The 18,265-nt window shown below is 56.0% G+C and overlaps 1 protein-coding gene across 2 annotated transcripts in view; it reads left to right on the forward strand.

Moving 5' to 3' along the window:
- GPRIN2 (G protein regulated inducer of neurite outgrowth 2) overlaps positions 1-10,834 on the forward strand; it is an 11,172-nt gene extending 338 nt beyond the window's left edge. The window contains exons 1-2 of one of the 2 annotated variants that reach the window (XM_034662826.1): positions 74-249; positions 5,932-10,834. In XM_034662826.1, coding sequence (XP_034518717.1) covers positions 5,938-7,308 — 1,371 coding nt within the window. In that variant the 5' untranslated portion in view covers positions 74-249; positions 5,932-5,937 and the 3' untranslated portion in view covers positions 7,309-10,834. Of the gene's footprint in view, positions 1-73; positions 250-5,931 lie in introns of those variants that run through there. The other variant, XM_034662827.1, reaches the window with a different exon arrangement.
- Positions 10,835-18,265: the final 7,431 nt, after the last annotated feature.

Here is an 18,265-nt window from a genome sequence, read left to right on the forward strand (position 1 = left end):
GTAGAGCGCGGGGGCGGGCCCAGGTGAGCGGGGCCTCCGCCCCCTGCGCCCCTCCTCCTTCGGCCCCCGAGCCACCCCTGGGCGCCACCCGGACGCTGGCTCCGCGGGCCAGGCGGACGGCGGCGGGCGGTGTCTTCGGCCCGGGCCGGGTCCGGCTCCGGCTCCATCTTGGGCCGCTGCGCCGGGCACCTGTGGCGGCTGCAGGAGCAGCGCTTCCGCCGGCCTGCGCGGCCCCGGGCGGGCGAGAGGGTGAGAGGCCGGCTGTGTGCGTGCCCGTGGTTGGGGGGAGGGTGGTGGGATGGGCGGTGCCTTCCCTTCCTGCGCCCCAGAACCCCACTCCTCACCTCTTCGTGCGCTCGGACCCTCCGCATCACAGCCCCCGCCTAGTGCTCAGCGGCCCCACGGCTGCATCCCTCCTCCCATCTCTCCTCTCATTGCCTATCCCATCTCCTCTACCACGTCTCCTGCCCATCCTCCCATTTCCAGCACTCTGCCTTGGACCCCGTCTTCTTCTGCCTCCACCCCCGCTGCTATCGCTGTCCTCTCCCATTCCTCCTCCCTTTTCCACCCCTCCCCCTCCCTCCACCCTTCCCCTTGGCCCCCAGCCCCAAACCTCGCTTCCCTTGCGTTCCTTCTGCCCTCCATCCCTACCCTCTTGCCCCACAGCCTCATCTTCCCTCAGTCTGTGCTTTTGCTCCTGGGAAGATCTGTAGCCTAGTGTTGAGGACTTTCTCCCTGAGTCCGGTGGGCTTTGTGCTGAGGGGCGGGAAAGGGACCCCTGCTCTGGGAGAGGGGGTACGGTGTGGTGTTCAGGCCTGTGGCCCCAAGGCCAGAGGCGGCCTGTACTACAGTTCGGCGTGCAGAGTGCAGCTGTGGGGATGCTGTTTCCTGCAGGCTCCCACAGTAAACGGGCCTGTGCGGCCGCCTCTGATGTGGCCACGGGTGGGGCTCGGGCCCATGCTGGTGCATGGGTGCCTGGGTGCGCAGGGCCGGGGAGCACGCAGGTAGGCAGCTACCCAGGCTGCCTCGGGTTTGGGGCACCTGGGCCTGGAGGTTTACCTTCTCCACCCCAGGTGCCTCCTGGGAAGTATGGGCAAATCATCCTCAGGAGAGGAAGCTCTGGGGCTGGTGGGGGCCTAGGCCTCTCTTTGGGGAGCAGTGCTGGGTCCTTTGGGCCTTTGCCCACAGTTATCCTAGAACCCTTTACTGGTACAGCTTGTGACCTGAGCATTTTGTATTTAAGGCCCCCTCATCCTTCTGTGATGGGCAGATTTTGTCCTCTCCAAACAATCCCTCTTGGTAGCTCAGGAATGCTCCTTGCAGCCTTGCCCATCTTTGGCCTCAAGTGGTCCGGTCAGGCCCCCTTGTGCTGCTGGGATGAATGAAACCACTTGCTGGAGGTTGCCACACCCCCACTATCCAACCAGGGGTTCCTGTGGCGTGTATCCCTACCAGGTCCCTGAGGGGTAAGGTCCATATTTTAACATTGGAGCAGTTTCCCCTCCTGAACACGTGGGCTTGCTTTTCCTGTTTCGGTTTTGCTGGAAGCAGAAGTCATCATCTGAATGCCCATCTCTTAACAAGAGGAGATGGACATGGACACCACAGGGCGGTCTGAGACAGGGCCTGCCTGCAGCGGCTTTAGTAGTCCCCCTGGCCACACTCCCAAAGGCCTGGGCTCCTCTGCGGGGTGATGTAGCAGGAGCTAGAATCTCTGACCAAGTCAACCTAGCAGTTCTTCGGTGGGGCCAGTTTGGAAGGTTCTGCAGAACTGGGAGGTTTTACTCAAAGTAACATTGGTTGATTGCTGGTTGTTCTTCCACTTCCCGAGCAGCAGAGCTGGGGCAGCGGGAGGGTCCTGTATTGGCCATGAGACACGGCTGCCTTGCAACTTTGGCGTTAAATGGGACAGGAGAGAGGACAGTAAGGTGTCATCCAGAGAACACTAGGGGTCTTGGATAGCTCCAGGTGCCTGTCATTGATTCTGTGCTAAAACGTCTTTCTAGCGTCTGTTTGGGGTGAACCCAGAGCCTTTTCCATGGTTTTTAAGACAGGTGCGCGTGCCATTCAAGGCAGTTTGAATGCAGACTCCAGACTTGGGTGTGTGCGCGTGCGTGATGTACAAGCATGGGCGTGTGTAGCCTCCCGAATTAAGTTTTAAAATAGACTGGGAAGCTTAGTGCGGTGATGGATACACTGGGGACCTGGGGGTGACTAGGTCCTAGGTTGAGATGCAGACAGGAAGGACTGGGAAGCAAGACGAGGCTCATCTATGGGGTGCCTCGATGGCTTCCTAAAAGGGCCTTTTGTCCCCCAGTCCTAGTCCTGGTGATACCTGAGCACAGGTCACTCCTGATGGGAGTCGCTGCTCAGACAGCCTCTGTGCCATCATATTAGGCTTCACGGCAGGCTTGCAGTGGGTGTGTACTTCTCTTTTGCAGACTGGGCAAACTGAGGCGCAGGGAGCATAGGTGTCCACCTGACGGCACGTGCATGGGAAGGAGAGGAATCTGGGTTCGAAGCAGACCCTTTGCCCTGCCTGCTCACCCACGGCTCCAAAGCTCATTTGGTCAGCTCCTCTTGCTCCCTGGGAGGCCCCTCTTCTTAGCGATGGGGGAGTGGGAAACCTCCTTTCCCTGGGATAACCTGAGTGACTTTCCTCACAGTGCTTCTGTCCTTCAAGGCTGGGAAGGCCAGGCTGTAGGAGAAATAGCTTCTTGGGGTTCAGCTGTGGGCTTTCTGAAATTTCTCAGCTGTTCCAGGCCTCGGTTTTTGTCACCTGCCACTTGTGGAGGTGAGGTGAAGAAGGGAAGCAACAGAGAACCACCCCCCCTGGGGTCTCTGTGGTCACTGCTCTCTCTGGGTGATGCCTAGTCTTGGTGAGGCAGCCATGTGGTGAGGGGGCTAACAGCGGGACCCTTGTCACTGGGGGCTTCTCACTAGCTCCTGGTGGGGTCTGGAGCTCCTGGAGCCTCATCCCACCTGTTTCCTCAGGGGTCCAGGGCCTGACCTGGCTCTCTCTGGCCCCCCTCCCTAGAAGGGTTTTGGGTTGGTGGGGTTCAGCCAGAGGCTGTGTAGGCTAACCAAATAGGGCTTTCCTGGCGTGCTTGGACCTGCAGCTGGGCGCTCGTCTGCCTGCCGGGGACTTGTGGTGACCATGGCTTCCCCAGCTAGCAGGGGCGTCTCCTGCCTTCCTGACTCAGGCAGCCTAAGAAACTGCTAAGAAGCGGGTGGTGTGGGGTGGGGTGGGGGTCCAGGCCTTGTTCCCACTCATTCCTTTGTTCCACGGACATGTCATGGCCACCACTGCAAGCGTCAGATGCTGTGTTGGGTGCTGGGGCTTCAGCCGAGTCAGGGCAACAGGAAAGTAAGGAGAGGGCCACAGTGCAGGGTGTCAGGTTCCAGGACAGAGGTCTGTGCCATGCTCAGACACTCCTGGCTTTGATTCCTGGCTTAGCCGCCCGCCAGCTGTGTGCCTATGGGCAAGTCAGGACACGTCTCTGAGCTTTGGCTGCCTCGTCTGTAGAATGAGGTTGATGATGTGTCTTACGCGGCTGCTCTGACAGTTACAGTGAAATGAGCCAGTGCGTAGACAGGGTGTGGCACATGCCCGGCACACGGTGGGTGATGGGGCACTGGGAGCTGTTCTTTATTATCCTCATCACTGTGACTGTTACTGGCTTTGTCGCCCTTCTCTGTGTATGCAACCATCTTAGAGCTCCTTGAGGGTAGGGCCTGGGTTCTCATCCTCCCTTGGCTACTCGTCCTTTTCTTGACACCAGGGACCAGTCTGGCTTTGGCCCCGGGGAGCAGCCAGGAGGGGACACTCCCGTGCAGGCTGGAGCTGTGTCTAGAGTGGCACAGTCCAGTAGGGGAGTCACTAAGCACATGGGGCCATTTACATTTAAATGGCTTACACCGATGTGAAATCAGAAAGCTGGTGTCTCTGTCACGCTAGCCACCCGTCAAGGGCTCAGGAGCCACACATGGCCAGTGCTGATTGTACTGGGCAGTGCAGAGTAGGCTGTCTCCATCCTCATGGACACCATGCTGAATGGGACTCCATAGCAAGCCTTGCGCTCTCGGGACTGCAGCTTCAGAAGCATCCTCACTGTTGAACAGCCAGCAGCCATCTCCGGAGTGCTGGGGCACAAGAAGTTGGTAATGATACAGAAACCGAGCTCCTGAGAGCTCTTCCCTTGTTCCCTTTCAGGTGGCCTTGCTCACCTGGCCAAGGCTGTTGGTTTCTTGGTAGTTCTTATCAGCGCAGGGGTGGAAGGGCAGGACGGGGATTGCCCAAACTGTGCTTCTTCCCCCACCCTGTTTCTCCAGCTGGTCCTGCCTGGCAGGGGGGAGAATCCTCATTCACAGCTTTGGCGGGGGCCAGGCCGACCCAGATGCTCTGACTACCCCCCACCCCTTACTCCCTCTGGGGCCCTGCCCAGCCTCCAGCCCACTCCTCCCCCATGTGCCTCCTGCCTTGTGCTCATCCTGTTCCTTCTCCCCTAGCCGCTACTCTGTCCTCTCTCTCCAGAACCCACTGACATGGCTGGGTTTCCAGGAGGCCTTTTCTGACTGCACATGCCAAGTGAGCTCTCCTGGAAATGCCCTCTCTCAGACCCCATTTTTAGCACTCAGCCCTTTCCCCTGTGGCTTTACTGTTGTGTTCTCTTGTTCTCTCAGTCAGGCACGTGGCAGCCATTCTGAGTGGCAGCCAGTGTCAGGTCAGTGCTGGGTGCTGGGTAGATGGAGGGGCACAGGCCACAGGCCTGCTTTGACAGCTGCAGATTGGGGGGTGGCCCATAGCTGGCCAGGTTGTTCTGTGCTGGCCAGACGGTGCTCAACCAGAGACGGAGCCAGCCCAGCTCAGGAAAGCTTCTCCGGGAGGAGACGCTGAGGTTGAAGGGGCCAGTACCGACTCTGGGTGTGGATGAGTCAATGAGCGGGTCTGGAGGGGTCTGTGTGGCTGGAGGAAGGGACAGGAATGGAAGAGAGGGAGGGAGGCAAGGAGAGTGCGGGCCCGCTTGGCAAGAGGGAATTGAAATTTTATGGAGGGCATGTCTGACTGGTGATATTAGACACATTCCCGGAGGCACAGCCAGATCTAAGCTAGCTCCGTGTCTCCCAAGTCCAGAGCCTGGCATGCGGTGGGTGCTCTGGAGATGGCCGTGGAACGAGTGAACGCATGCCGAGCGCGTTCTGCGTGTAAAGGGCTGATGCGTGGGGCCTCTCCCTATCCCTGGAGCCGGAGGTGGGAGTCAGGAAAGCCCTTTCCCCTTTACAGCTGCCCAGACTGAGTCCCAGAGACATGACAGTTCAACCAGGTCAGGCCTGAGAGGGTGGGGAAGGGGGCAGGGGGAGAACCCAGGGCCATTCTCAGCATGTCCTCTGTTCATTGTTCCTTCATCCTCCTTTGAGCCCCAGCTCTGTACCAAGGAGGCCCGAGTCCAGAGCAAGATGGATAGGGACAGCTTTGGGAGGGACCAGGCTATGATTTGCCAGTCAAGCTTTACTGGTTATTAAAATATTGCAGTACTCCTGTGCTCGTTGACTAAGAGTTGTTGTCCCAAAGCCCCCGCCCCCAGAGCTGCTGTCCCACCCCAAGGTCCCAGCAACTTGGCCTCTCCCCTGGATTTCCCTCTCTCCACGTCATGCAGTAGTGAAGAGTCCACCGCCAGTGTGGCGGATGGTCTGCAGGGCCCTGTGCTAGGGCTGGTTCTAATCTCCTGGTGCTGGTTATTAGATACTTGTAGTGACATCTTGCGGTATAATGTGTGATGATCTTGGTTTGAAGTGTCTGCTGTCCCGTCACTGTTTTGCTCATGGTTCTGAGCCAGCAGACATGCTGGGGCCCGTGTGAGTCCACGGAGGTGCCCAGCTCAGGTGCTGCCCGCGATTCAGCTCCATTCCCTCCCCCTGTCTCCTCTGCAGGCCGCCATGAGCACCAGCCGCCCTGAGCTGGGTGCGCAGCCTCCCCGGAGCCCCCGCCCGCAGCCCCTGTCCCGGAGCTCTTCCAGCCTGCTAGGTGAAGGCCGGGGGCAGAGACCAGAGCTCCACAAGAGTGCCAGCAGCACCGTATGGCAGGCCCAGCCCGGCGAGGCCAGCAGCGGACCGCGGGGCCCGGAGGAAGAGGAACAGCACCCTGAGAGCGTGGAGCAGGCACAGGCCTCCAGCCCCCGGCCCCGGCCCCGCGCTGTGGGCCACTGGCGGAGCAGCACTGTGGGCAACGTGTCTACCGCGGGCGGTGGTGATCTGTGTCGCCTGAGGGCCCCCGGTGCCGCTGCCATGCAGAGGAGCCACTCGGACCTGGTCCGTAGCACCCAGACCCGGAGCCACAGTGCTACCCAAAAGGCCAGCCTCAGTTGCTCGGCCCTTGGCAGCTCGCCTGTCCACAGGGCTCGGCTGCAGCCCCGCCGTACTTCCGGCCAGGGCGGCCAAGCCCCTGCAGGCCTAGAAAGGGACCTGACTCCAGAGGAAGGGGCTTCGAACTCAGCCTGGACACTGGGAGAGAGCCAGGTGAAGGTAACGTTGGGTGGGATAGCTCCCCACAGCAGCAGTCCCCAGGCCAGGCCCAAAGCCACTGGGCAGCCGGCCACCACCTCCTGCCACGCCCTGTCCCCAGCAGCCGTGCTCTGCGGTATGAGGGAGGTGGGGACCAGTGGCTGCTGCCATGCCCTGCCAGCCCCAGGGATCCTGGCCTTTCCCAAACTAGTGGCATCAGTGAGTGAGTCTGGGCTGCAGGCCCAGCATGGGGTGAAGTTCCAGTGCAGGTTGCCTGGGGGGCTCCCTGGGCATTCCCACTGTTGTGCCCACCACCCTTGGGGTCCCACCGGGTTAGCCACGGAGCCTGGTGCCAGGACCAAGGATGTGTGGACCATGACCTCAGCCAGTGACTTGGCCCCTGTGTTGGCATCCTCTCTGTCAGCGCAGGATGCTGGGGTGCAGGCAGCGCCCATGGCGGTCTGCAAGGCTGTGGCCACCAGCCCGCCCCTGGAAGCCCCCGTGGCCCTGCACACCTTCCCGGAGGTAACCCTGGGGGCCGGCCTGGAGGAGGCACCCTCCCCCGTGCGGGATGTGCGATGGGATGCTGAGGGCATGACCTGGGAGGTGTACGGAGCTGCAGTGGACCCTGAGGTGCTTGGCGTGGCCATCCAGAAGCATCTGGAGATGCAGTTTGAGCAGCTGCAGCGGGCGCCCACCAGCGAGGACAGCCTGTCAGCGGAGGGCCGGAGGGGGCCGCTGCGAGCCGTCATGCAGTCCCTGCGGCACCCCAGCTGCTGCGGCTGCTCCAGCGCAGCCCCCGAGTGAGGGGCCATGGCCCTCGGAGCTCCCCTGGGCCCGTGGACTCAGCCCCAGGCCAGGGACATGGGGGGCCCCGTGCTCCTTGGACCTACTGGCAGCCATGGATGTGTCTGCCGTTGGCTGACTGCAGGGCACAGGACTGCGGCCTGGGGGTCTCCTGCTCCTCACAGCTGGGCTGGTGTTTAAGGGCTTGATTCCCAAGAGCCACATCTCTGCACATCGAGGCTCTGGACTTTGGGACAGACTTTCAACACCGTGCAGAAGGGAGATCCCGATTTTTCTGTAAAAATATTCAGCGTTCTGTGTAGTCTCCCCTCAGAACTCTGCCATGATTTCTGCCGAGGACTCTTGGGGGCTTTATTTTAAAGCCGTGCTGAGCTATAACGCATTCCTGACGTGAAAGTTGGGGCCCCAAGTGACAGGGATGGGCTGGGTCTTTAGGGAGGGCACTGACATTGCAGCCCTCCTATGTGCCACACACTGCTTGTCACTCTACCTTCTGGAGCGCCCACCTCTTTGCCCCATTTTCTGGATGAAACCACAGACATTTGGCAAGGCTGTAGCTGACAGGCCCGCGCTGGCCTGCCGGAGGGGGTGGGCTAAGATTCAAAGCCAAGGCCAGCTGAGGGCTGCGCTGCTTCCCTGCAGCACGTGGCTGGTCAGTGCAGTGCGGTCATGAACCAGAAGAATTTATTGAGTCACTATTCAGTGCTGGGTTCTGTGGATTCCCTGGGGGATGAGACAGGCTGTCTGCACCCTTGCTGAGCTGACAGCGTGTGGGACGTGGGGGTATACGTCAGGACCAGGGCACTGAGCATTACAGAAGGACCAGGTGGGGGTGCTGCTAAGAGCCACCCCTTTGTTGGTCCCTGTGTCAGGGGCTGGTCTCGGGAAGGGCAGAACAGGTGGCTCCTTGGCCGCAAATATATTGGCAGTGCCTGAAATTGTGTCACTGTCACCTCATTCCTTTGGCTTAAAGATTTATTGCCAGCTGGTGAGGTCCTTGGAAGGAGGCAAGGGAGAAATGGAAGGGAAAAGGGAAGGAGCCTGGCGTGGTGTCTTCCATCTGGTGGGAAATGGCCAGAGCTGTGAGGCTGTGGGGAACAGGGAGGTCTGTGGGCCTGTTCTCCCAGCCCTGCCCTGGTGTGCTAACATGGGCCAGGCAGTGGGGGGCCAGGGATCATGGGGTGAGGGAGCCCAGGACACAGGCTTCACACAGCCTGACTTCATTGCCCAAGGATCTCTCAAGCCCTGTGGGGTTTGGGAGCAGGCTCGTGTCCTCATCCTGGGACTTAGCACTGAAGACCCTAAGCTCCTGGGACAATCTGCCAACCTACCCTTAAGAGGGAGCCAGGTTAGGGTGCCGCTCAGGGTCCCCCGGCTTGGGAGGGTAGAGTCAGGGCCCACATGCAGTCCTGCCCATGACCTGGCCCTGGCCACCTCCTGCACTGAGGAATCAGGGACCTGCCAACTGGCTTACCTTTCCCCACCTTAAGGCCCCTATACTCATGGTGGTGGAAATGACTTCTGGAGCAGCGGGTTGACTTTTTAAGTGGGTGGCACTCTAACGGGCCTAAAGAACAAGGTGAGAAAGGCATGCACGTGGTCGGAGTGCCTCCCAAGGCCCCAGGATGGGGCTTTCTTACCCCCAAACATGCCTTTCCCACTCCTTGCTTAAAAATGACAGCATATCAGTACTGCTTCTGAGGGTGGGGCTGGGGCAAAGGGGGGTGATGTGGGCAGGAGGGGACTTCACCTTGCCCCCCTGTTAAAATGCGATCAAGCAGGTTGTCATGCATTCATCGGCTCCGGGCACCGTGCAGCCTGGGGGCCAGGGCCTATCTGTGCCTCTTTGTGTTCTATGGGGGAGACACAACACACTCGGGAGGGTGACATGTGGGTACCAGGCTGCCCTCATGCCTGGTGCTGCACAGGGGCCCCGGGGCCCCACCTGTGGGGATATGAGACAGGTGATGAAATGGGGTGGGGAGGACACCATCACATGGGCCACAGCTGAGCAGGGTCTTGAGGACACGGTGGGGCTTGACAGGTGGAGAGTGGGGAAGGGCACATCAGGCTGATGGGACAGCTTGGTCAGAGCCATGGAGGTGCCTGTCCTGCCCATGCCATGGTGAGTCACTGCAATGCAGGCTGTGCCGGGGTATTTGTTGGGTTGGAACACTGGCAAGGGGATCCTCATGGTGAGGCCCCTGGTGTGATGGAGGGAAGGGACTTCAGGGCTGCTGTGGAAAGGGTGGTGGGGCCAGATTTCATTTTAGAAGCATCCCTTTGGCTGTCATTGGGGAGATTAGTATGGAAGAGATGGGAGGCAGGGGCCCAGGGGGATGTGGGTGTGCAAGCCAAGGAGGGGCCTGTCAGGGGGAAATGGAAGGGGAGCTGGGGCTTGGGTGCACATGCACACACACGCATACACACACACGCACACGCACATGCACACGCACATACGTCCTGCAGTGGATTTGGAAAGAAGGAGGAGTTTCAGGAGGCTGAGGTTTCCAGTTTGAGCAAAAGGAGGTGAGGCCACCACCTGGGACAAGGGGAGGCAGGTGAAGGGTCACATGCCAGGATTTTTGGCTAGGACAAGTGAAACTCTTAAGAGACTTTCTCTGTCATATGCAAATTGCCATGAGTTCATTCTCTGTTCCGCTGATGGGTGTCTAGCGGCTGAGCGGCTTCCAGGCTTCACCTGGCCTGCCAGGATGGAGGGCTGGGCGGGGCCCTGAATAGGAAGGGCTAGCCAAACCTTCCACTCAGTTCATCATGCCCGAGATAAATGTTTGCAGGGTGGTACTGGAATCCAGGTGTGTCTGGCCTTGGGGCTGTGCATGGTTGGGGCCCCCATCACACCCTCCTGGTTAGGCTTGCTGCCCCGGCCGTGGCGCAAGGGCCAGACTGCATAGCCTCGGCCGGTGGGCTTGACTAGAGTGACTGCAGTGGCATCCCTGAGTTTGACCTGGAGAAGAAACCCCTCACCTCCATCCCCTTGCTGCGGCCCCTCTCCGGCCAGGCCTGACCAGTTGTGGTTCAGGGACTCAAGACATGGACACCTTAGTTTACAGATCTCCCCTCAGATTCCAGATTTCTGACCAGACTCTCTGGATCCCCTTCAGGCCCTGCTCTGGGAGGTGGTGGATTTCATTATCTATACATTTGTTTTGAATTTGAAATAAAGTATTGGAGTTCTGAGCTTTGCCAGGGAAGGGTCCGTGGTCCTGGCTGGTCTTGTTTTTTTTCTGGTAGGTTTTGTCCTTTGGAGTATCCTAGATTCTGAGCTCCCTGACCAGGCAGGAATCCCCCTCCTTCTTCTCCAGGGACTCCTCCCTTCTGTCCTTTGTTCTCTCCTTCCTGGCAGCCTTCTGGGCGCTCAACAGCTGAAGCCCGGCTTCCTGGAGCTTATCACCTCTGGGCGTGGCCAGGACACAGGGCACGCATGTCTTGCCAAGCCCCAAGCTGCTGTTACCCTCACAGGGAATCCCTAGTCCACCCTAAGGGAGAAGCCACTGCAGCCAGAGTGCAGGCTTCTCCCCACTGGAGCTCAAAGTGTGTACGGGGTGTGGGGGTGGGTGGGTGGGGGTGGAAAAGCCGAGAATGGTCCTGTCACACAGTGACATCACTGCCCGTATCTGCTGGATTGGGTCTCTGTCCCCAGAAGTGCTGCATTCTTATTTCATGGGGGGCCCACGGGGCCTTCCCAGGGCAGATCCTGACACTTCGGACCTGCGGGGGGCGCTACAGCTTAGTGGTCTACGATCTGAGTTTGAATCCTGGATCTCATCCATAGCCACAAGAGCTTGGGCAAGTTACTGACCTTGCTGTCCTCGACTTCCTCACGATGATATGACGACAGTCATGCCTCCTTCTTCGGCTTGCTCTGTGGATTAAATGGAATTACCCATGTAAAGCAGCTGGCACTGAGTTGGGGCTCACCACACGTGCCAGTGTTGTGGGGTGCCACTTCCTTGGGCCTACTTCTGTGGCCACAGGCAGGGGCTAGCTCTTGCCAGGCCACCTTAGCTGTGATCAAGGTCCACATCCCATCTCCGTGGCCATTCCTCATTCAGAGCCCCCTTCAAGATCCTTCACCTTGTGCTCCATACCCTGCTTAGGGCACGTGTGCTCTGGCCATGGCCTGAAACTCTGGTTTCCGGAGCCATGCTGAGGAGACTAGCCTGCGGCTGGGCTCCCAGAAGCTGGTGCTAGGATGAGGATTCTAGATTGACTAAGGAAAGGGGAGTGGGGAGTGCAAGGTAAGGAAGGGATAGAAGCCAACAAGGGTGTGATTTCAGATAGAGTCCTGGCCTTGGCCAGGGGAGGGGAGCCCTGGGGCAGTCTCTACCTCAGGTAAGGGTCACTGGAGCGAGGGGTATGTGGGTGGGGCAGGGTTCCGGACCCTCCTGGCTGTGGCAGGCAGGCTAGGAAGCTCCAGGAACCCTGGAGCATGTGTCTGCATGGGGTTGTAGGCCCTCTCCCAGGAGAGGGGTGCACAGAAGCCAAGGGTGTCTGTGGGGCTTGGGGGCACACCCATCCACAGATGCATTCATGGCCTGGACAGCCCCTCACCCAGTAGACGTGTGTGGAGTCCCAGGCCTGCAGAGTGCCCAGACCTTGTCTCCCTGAGCTGCTCTGAAGCAGCGGTCTCATTGTGTTCATGCCGAGTGACCTTGGTTACTCAAGTGCAGAGCTCTGCATTTGCCCACGCTAAATTCCTTCTCGGTCATCATTCTGGCCTGACCCAGTTTTGTCATCTGAAGCTATGACTAGTCCTTTATCAGTTTCCATCCAACTTGTCAGGCAGAGCAGGGCCACACACAGCCCAAAGCCTGTCACCGAGTCATCCTGTAGGTCAGTACTGGTCCCCAGATGCCTATGAATCAACAGTCATCATGGGCAAATTCAGTTAAGCGGAATTTGTGCAAATCCGGGCCTTCAACGTGGGTAGCATTCTTCCGACCCAAGTCCTGGCCCAGGGACCCTCACATCCAAACAAGGACGGAGGGGAGGGGGCTTGACTTGAGTCCTTGCTCTTGGCATAGCAGGCTCTGGTTCTGGTGATTGCTGCTTCCCTTTCTAAGATCCTATTTCTGTTTAGCAAGCTGTTCTAGAAGTTTGAGATCTGCAGCAAGCTGAGATGCAGACTCTGCCCGGTAACCCTTTTGGAGATTGGAAACTGGTATCAGTATCGGCAGGCCTCCCCTCCCCTCTCGGGGGCTCACCTGTGCATTTCCCGGGGGGTGAGGGTGAGCTGGGGAGCCTGGTGCTTGTCACAGCTGGCCTCTAGCTCCTTCCTCCTTGGGCCTTTCCCTCGGGCTGCTCACCGTTTTTTGCTGAGTCGTTCTAAAGCTGGGTGGGAGGTCTCCCTGATGGACTGGGAGAATGCGGGACTAGTTTTGTTGCTGTGGTTACACAGAGATAATAAGCCACGGAAAACATTTCAGAAAAGTTGATGTTTGTAAAAGAAACCCAAACCAAATCAAAGCTGTGTTGGCGTATGGGATTGGGGGTGGACAAGCAGGGTCTGACTCTCTTACTCCAAGAGTTGAATAATCACTGCCTTTGCTCCCTTCTGCAGTGACTTTCCGTGACTCATTCATCCTTTTTCCCCCTCCAAGTGTGGGGTGGCTCAGCAAGGAGGCAGGTCTGTACCCTGAAATGTGTGCTCCCAAATGGGTGTCCTAGAATTCATATGTCATGTCCCCGCTTTGTAGGAGAGAATGTGGGAATTGTAGGAATATGGCAGTCCTCATCTGGGGCTTGGGATTGGTGAGCGTGTCCAATTTTCAGGTATGTGGCTTTTCCCTCACCCAGTCTGTTCTGGCCTGGAACTTCACATTTCTGAAACTTTCCTGCGAAGAGACATAGCGTCCTCTGAATGTGGCCATGAGAGTGCAGTGCCTCCATGGGTGTCCAGACAGGGCCCAGGGGGAAGCATCTGCCCTCGGTGTTTGTTCTCCCCACCCCGTTTTTCTTGAATCTCAGTTTCTCCCTTTTTCCCTTTTCTGTGTCAAGTCCTCTCTGCCTTCTAGAAACCTTGTGTCTCCTCAGTGTCCCATTGTCCTTGCCCCTGCTTCGTTCCCCTGTGGCCAAGGCTCTGCCTCGCCCTATTCTCCCTGCTGCAAACAGCAGTCCTGCTCTTCTTGTGGCCTGTGCCATTTCTCCCCCAGCCATGGCTGAGTCTGGGTCTCAGCATTCCTGACTTTCATGAGTCTGGGCTCTTCCTTCCCACCTGTCCATTCTCTCTGGGTGAAAACCAAATCATTTGAGCTTGTCAAATAGCTTCTGAGCTTCTGAGACTCCCCAGGCTAACCTGGGGTTGCTTTGTCAAGTTTCCATCACTTTTACCCAAAAAGTTATTCATGGTCCTGCTGGGTGAGTGGAGGAAATTTGGTTAGGCTGGATGGTACTCCATCAGTCCTCAGTTTTGGTGGCCCTTATTGGGGCCTGGCTGGGTAGGTCACCTGAGGGGCACACAAGATGTGCAGAGCCCATCTGCTTGCTTCAGGTAGGCCATCTCCTCTTTCACGTTTTCAGACTCTTCTTGCTTGGCTTGTAGTTAGATTGGGGCATGGCCTGGGCCTCGGTGGGGACGCACCGTGCTGTCCCTCTCTGTGCCTCTCTTCTGTGTGGGACTGGGCTTGTGTCTAGGAGCCAGGGCTGGGGACGGGGGGAGGAGACTTCTGTCTTTAACACCCAGGAAGATGCCCACTGAAAAAGCCTGAGCAAGGCCCAAGTAGGGAGCCTCAATTGGGGCTGGCATTTTCCATGGCTCACCAGGGAACCGAATTTGGGTTCTGGAGCCCTGCGGGGGAGGAGTGGAGTTGTCCCCTCATCCACGCCCACTGGGCCCCTTACCTGTAGCCTTTTGCTTTACCCTCCCTCTGTCTACTTCTCATTTTTAGCAGTCAAGGGTCTGGGGAGGTGGCAGCCAAGGGTGCCATTTTGTATTCAGGCCTTGTGGCTTTTGTAAGTCCAGCCTGCGTCCCTTGAGGAAGACTGTGTGGTTTGCTTTCTTTCCCCGCAGAGTTGGGGGAATTCAGGGAAAGGGGATAGGGCTTCTCAAGAAATTTCCAATCCCTGACGCCCTTCTGCTCTGGTACAATCCCCAGGGTGGGGCTCAGCCTCCTTCCTGGTCACACCCCTGGGCTGGGGAGGGAGTGGGCAGGAACCAGCAGGGCTGTGGTCCCAGGAAGGCTGGGACACACAGCTGGGCACTACTGAAGGCACCAGGAACACTGCCTGAGCCTTGTTGAAGGGCAGACAGCCAGGCTCCACGTGGGATCCTGCTTTTATTTGAATTTTTGATATTTTGTCATTCATTTTTTGCATTAATTCTGATTTTAAAATATTCATAAAAACATTATTTATCTTGACTACTGAGGATTTTTGCACCTAGTCCCTGCCTGGTGTCCTCCTATTCTAGGGCCAAGAGGCCCCCTTTCCTCTTCCGGCCCCACACCCTTGCTCTGGCAGGTGCTGGGCGGCGTAGAGGAGGGGAGGGCTGGTGGGGGAAGGCTGGCTGCGGCGTGGGTCCCGGTGGCCCAGGTGGTGGGGTCGCACGGGAGGGCTCCAGGGCTGGAGGGCACCGGGGCGGTGCGGCCCGCGGGAGGAGCTCGGGTTCCCCCTAGTGGTCACGGAGCCGCCCTTCAGAGGCACCTGGGAACGCAGACTGGGAGCCAATGACCCTGTCCCCTCCCGGAGCAGCCTGGAGCTACTTCCGGCCTGTCGCGCCCCAGTGCCTGCCGCTCCCTCTCCTCCTCCGCCCTTCCTCCGAATGCTCCAGGACAACCTGAGCAGAAGATTCCCGATGGGAAGATAGAAAGGGAGAAGTTGGAAGGGGTGGAGTCCAGGCGGAGGTGGGGGCTGGTGGGGCGCACCTTTGGCCTTTGGAGGGGAATACAGCCTCATTTTACTTACACCTTTGACTCCAGCTGTGAGTTATACAACCGGAGGGGGCTGGATGTTGGAGCCTTTGTCATTACACCCTAAACTCGTGTGTGTTTTCATTACCCTTCTTTGGCTTGCCTTTGTCTTGAAATTTACCTGGAGCCTCTAAACAGGCTCGGTGGTCCCACCCCAAGATGGTCCTCTTCCTGGGCCATGAGGAGACCAGATGTAGACAGCCAGGATTGTGCCTTCCCTCAGGGGGCGCTGACCCTGTGTGACAGAGGGAGGATGAGGGGCAGTGGGCTGAGAGGAGAGTCTGAGCTGGAGTTGACTGTCAGAGAGGGTCTGGGGTCTAAAGTTCCCTGCAGTGGGGGCTGTCCCGAGAGTCTTTATTCCTGTTATTTCCTGTCTTCACTGACTCTGTGTGGTCTCCAAGGCCAGTTGGGCATGCTAGAGGCGATGGTAGCCAAGAGAGAGATTGGAGGGAGAGCCTCATAACTGAAGTGTGGCTGAGGGGTGTGCATGGGACTGAAAGAAAGTAGAGGGCTGGGCTTTTCTCCCTCAGTGGTATGGGGCTGGGGGTTGAAGGGGGAAGGGAGTGGCTGTGTCCTCGACAAATGTTCTTCTCTCGTTCCATGCCCACATGGCCTCTCTGAGGTGATATCTCCCTTAGGACATTTTTGCTTCCAAGTAACTGAATTATGAACCAAAATTTGTCTAAACAATTAGGATGTTTCATTTCCCACTTAATTATTAATTTCACCTAAGAATTCACTGGGTCATTTTTAGAGCAGGCTCAGTGGCTCAGTGAAGACATCAGGGATTCAAGTTCTTTCTATAATTCTGCTCCGTCATCTTCAGAGTATTAGTGAAGGCTGTCCTTATGGTCACGAGATGGTTGCTGCACCTCCAGCTATCACATTCTGATAGGAAGGAAGAAGCCAAAAATCTGCCACAAGAGGTTATTGGGGCACACAATCAACTGACTGAAAATATCAGCTTTTCGTAGCCTGTCAACGAATGGAGCCCACCACATTCTCACCCTGAAGAAATGGCAGAAGCAGTGACTAGGTTTTGCATACATCATCTTTTTCACTTCTCACGATCAGCCCCACTTCGCGATGACAGCTGAGGTTCAGAGAGGTCCGGTAACTTGCCCTGTTTTACGACCAGGAAATGAGGGAGCTAGAATTCAAACTCCAATCTGTGTGACTCTAGGCCTGGCTTTTCATTTGACTTTTTGAAAATGAAAGGAAAACGTATTTATGATAAGAATTTCAAACAATACAGGCCTTGGTTTTTTGCTTTTAAACAGTATATGTTCATGATAAGAATTTCAAATAGTGTAAAGGGTACAGTGGAGATCTGCCTCTTGTCCCTCTTTGCAGTTTCCACTGTAATTTCTGTGAGTCCTTCAGGAAATTTCCTCTGTAGTCACAAGCTCAGGCTTCTAAATATTTTATACAAATGAGATCAACTTAGATACCATTCTGCACTCATTTTTAAAAATTAATGCATCTTGCTAGTAATATTGCCATATATAGAGTGTACCTCCTTTGTTCTCTCGGGTATGTTGTATTGCATAGAATGCAAAAGTTATTATTATTAATTATTATTCCTGTTCTCTTCTGCTGGACTTTATGTTATTTCTCATGTTTTTTTTTAACTTTTATAACAACTGCATAGAAATAAATTTCCTTGTATGTATCATTTTGTGACCCTATGTGAGAATATCTGTCAGATGAAGATTTTTTTATCCAGTTTTATATACAAAATGTCTATGGGCATTGGCCAATTGCTCTCCAAAAAGATTGCACCAGTAATAAATGAAAAGCTTATTCTCTCACACCCATGCCAAATGTGAGTGTTATTACACTTTAATATTTTGGCCAATTTGATAAATTAAAAAAAAAAGAATATCTTGATGGTTATTTTGGTTTGCACTTCCTTTACTGTGAGTAAGGTTGTGTTGAGCCAGGCTGCCTGGGTGAGAATTCCTCTTCAGGGCTCTCAAGCTGCATGATGTTGGGCAAATGGCTCTACCTCCCTGGACCCCAGTTTCTTTCTCTGTAAAACAGCATGGTATTTGCCTTGTTAGTTGGTGTTCGGGATTTAATAGCATCGTACATGTAAATTGCTAGCAGAGTTCCTAGCTCAGAATAAGGGCTAAGTAAATGTTTGCTATTATTATCCCATGTATTTATTGACAATTTGGGTCTGTGTATGATTTGCCTGTTTGTATCTAGTTTCTATTTTCACTGGATTCTTTTTTCCTTATTAATTTGCTAGAGCTCTTTGTGTGTTAATAACATGTTCCTTTTACATATATTACTAGTATTTTTATTTACATTTTAATAGATTTTGTTTGTTAGAGCAATTTCAGGTTCACAGCTAAATTGAGAAGAAGGTACAGAGATTTACTGTATTATTTTATTTATTTTTTAAAGATATGTTATTTATTTGAGGGAGGGGGAAAGAGAGAGCACACATGAGTGGGGGAGGGGCAGAGGAAGAGTGAGAGGGACAAGCAGACTCCCTGCAGAGCAGAGAGCCTGATGTGGGGATTGATTCCAGCACCCTGAGATCCTGAGCCGAAGTCAGATGCTCAACTGACTGAGCCACCCAGGCACCCCAAGATTTCCCATATTATTAATCAATCCAGTGAATTAATGGATCCATTCATCTATTCATTCAATAAATGCTTTTTGGTATGTCAGGCTCATGCCTTTTGCAAACAGTGGTCTCAGCTTAAGATACAGGGCCCATCTTGTTCCCTTCAGCTGGGGAGTCTTTGCTAGTACCAGCATCTGAGAGCATTTTATGCGCTGCAGTGTGAAGGAGGCCTGTGCCGTGCAGGGACGTGGGCGGGCTGTCCAGGCATATGGTGGGCCCTGCCCTCCTTGAGCAGCGCTGTGGTCACCAAGTCATAAAGACGTCTGCCCTGGTCTGCTTGCTGCCCTCCAGCTGCACCCACCTGACTGATAATCCCTGACACCACACGCAGGCCCAGACAGGGTGTGTACAGCCGAGGTTTATGAGAGGCGTTTACAGAGCAAGGAGG

This window comes from Ailuropoda melanoleuca, chromosome 6 (assembly GCF_002007445.2).
Source record: "Ailuropoda melanoleuca isolate Jingjing chromosome 6, ASM200744v2, whole genome shotgun sequence".
Taxonomy (NCBI): Eukaryota; Metazoa; Chordata; class Mammalia; order Carnivora; family Ursidae; genus Ailuropoda; species Ailuropoda melanoleuca.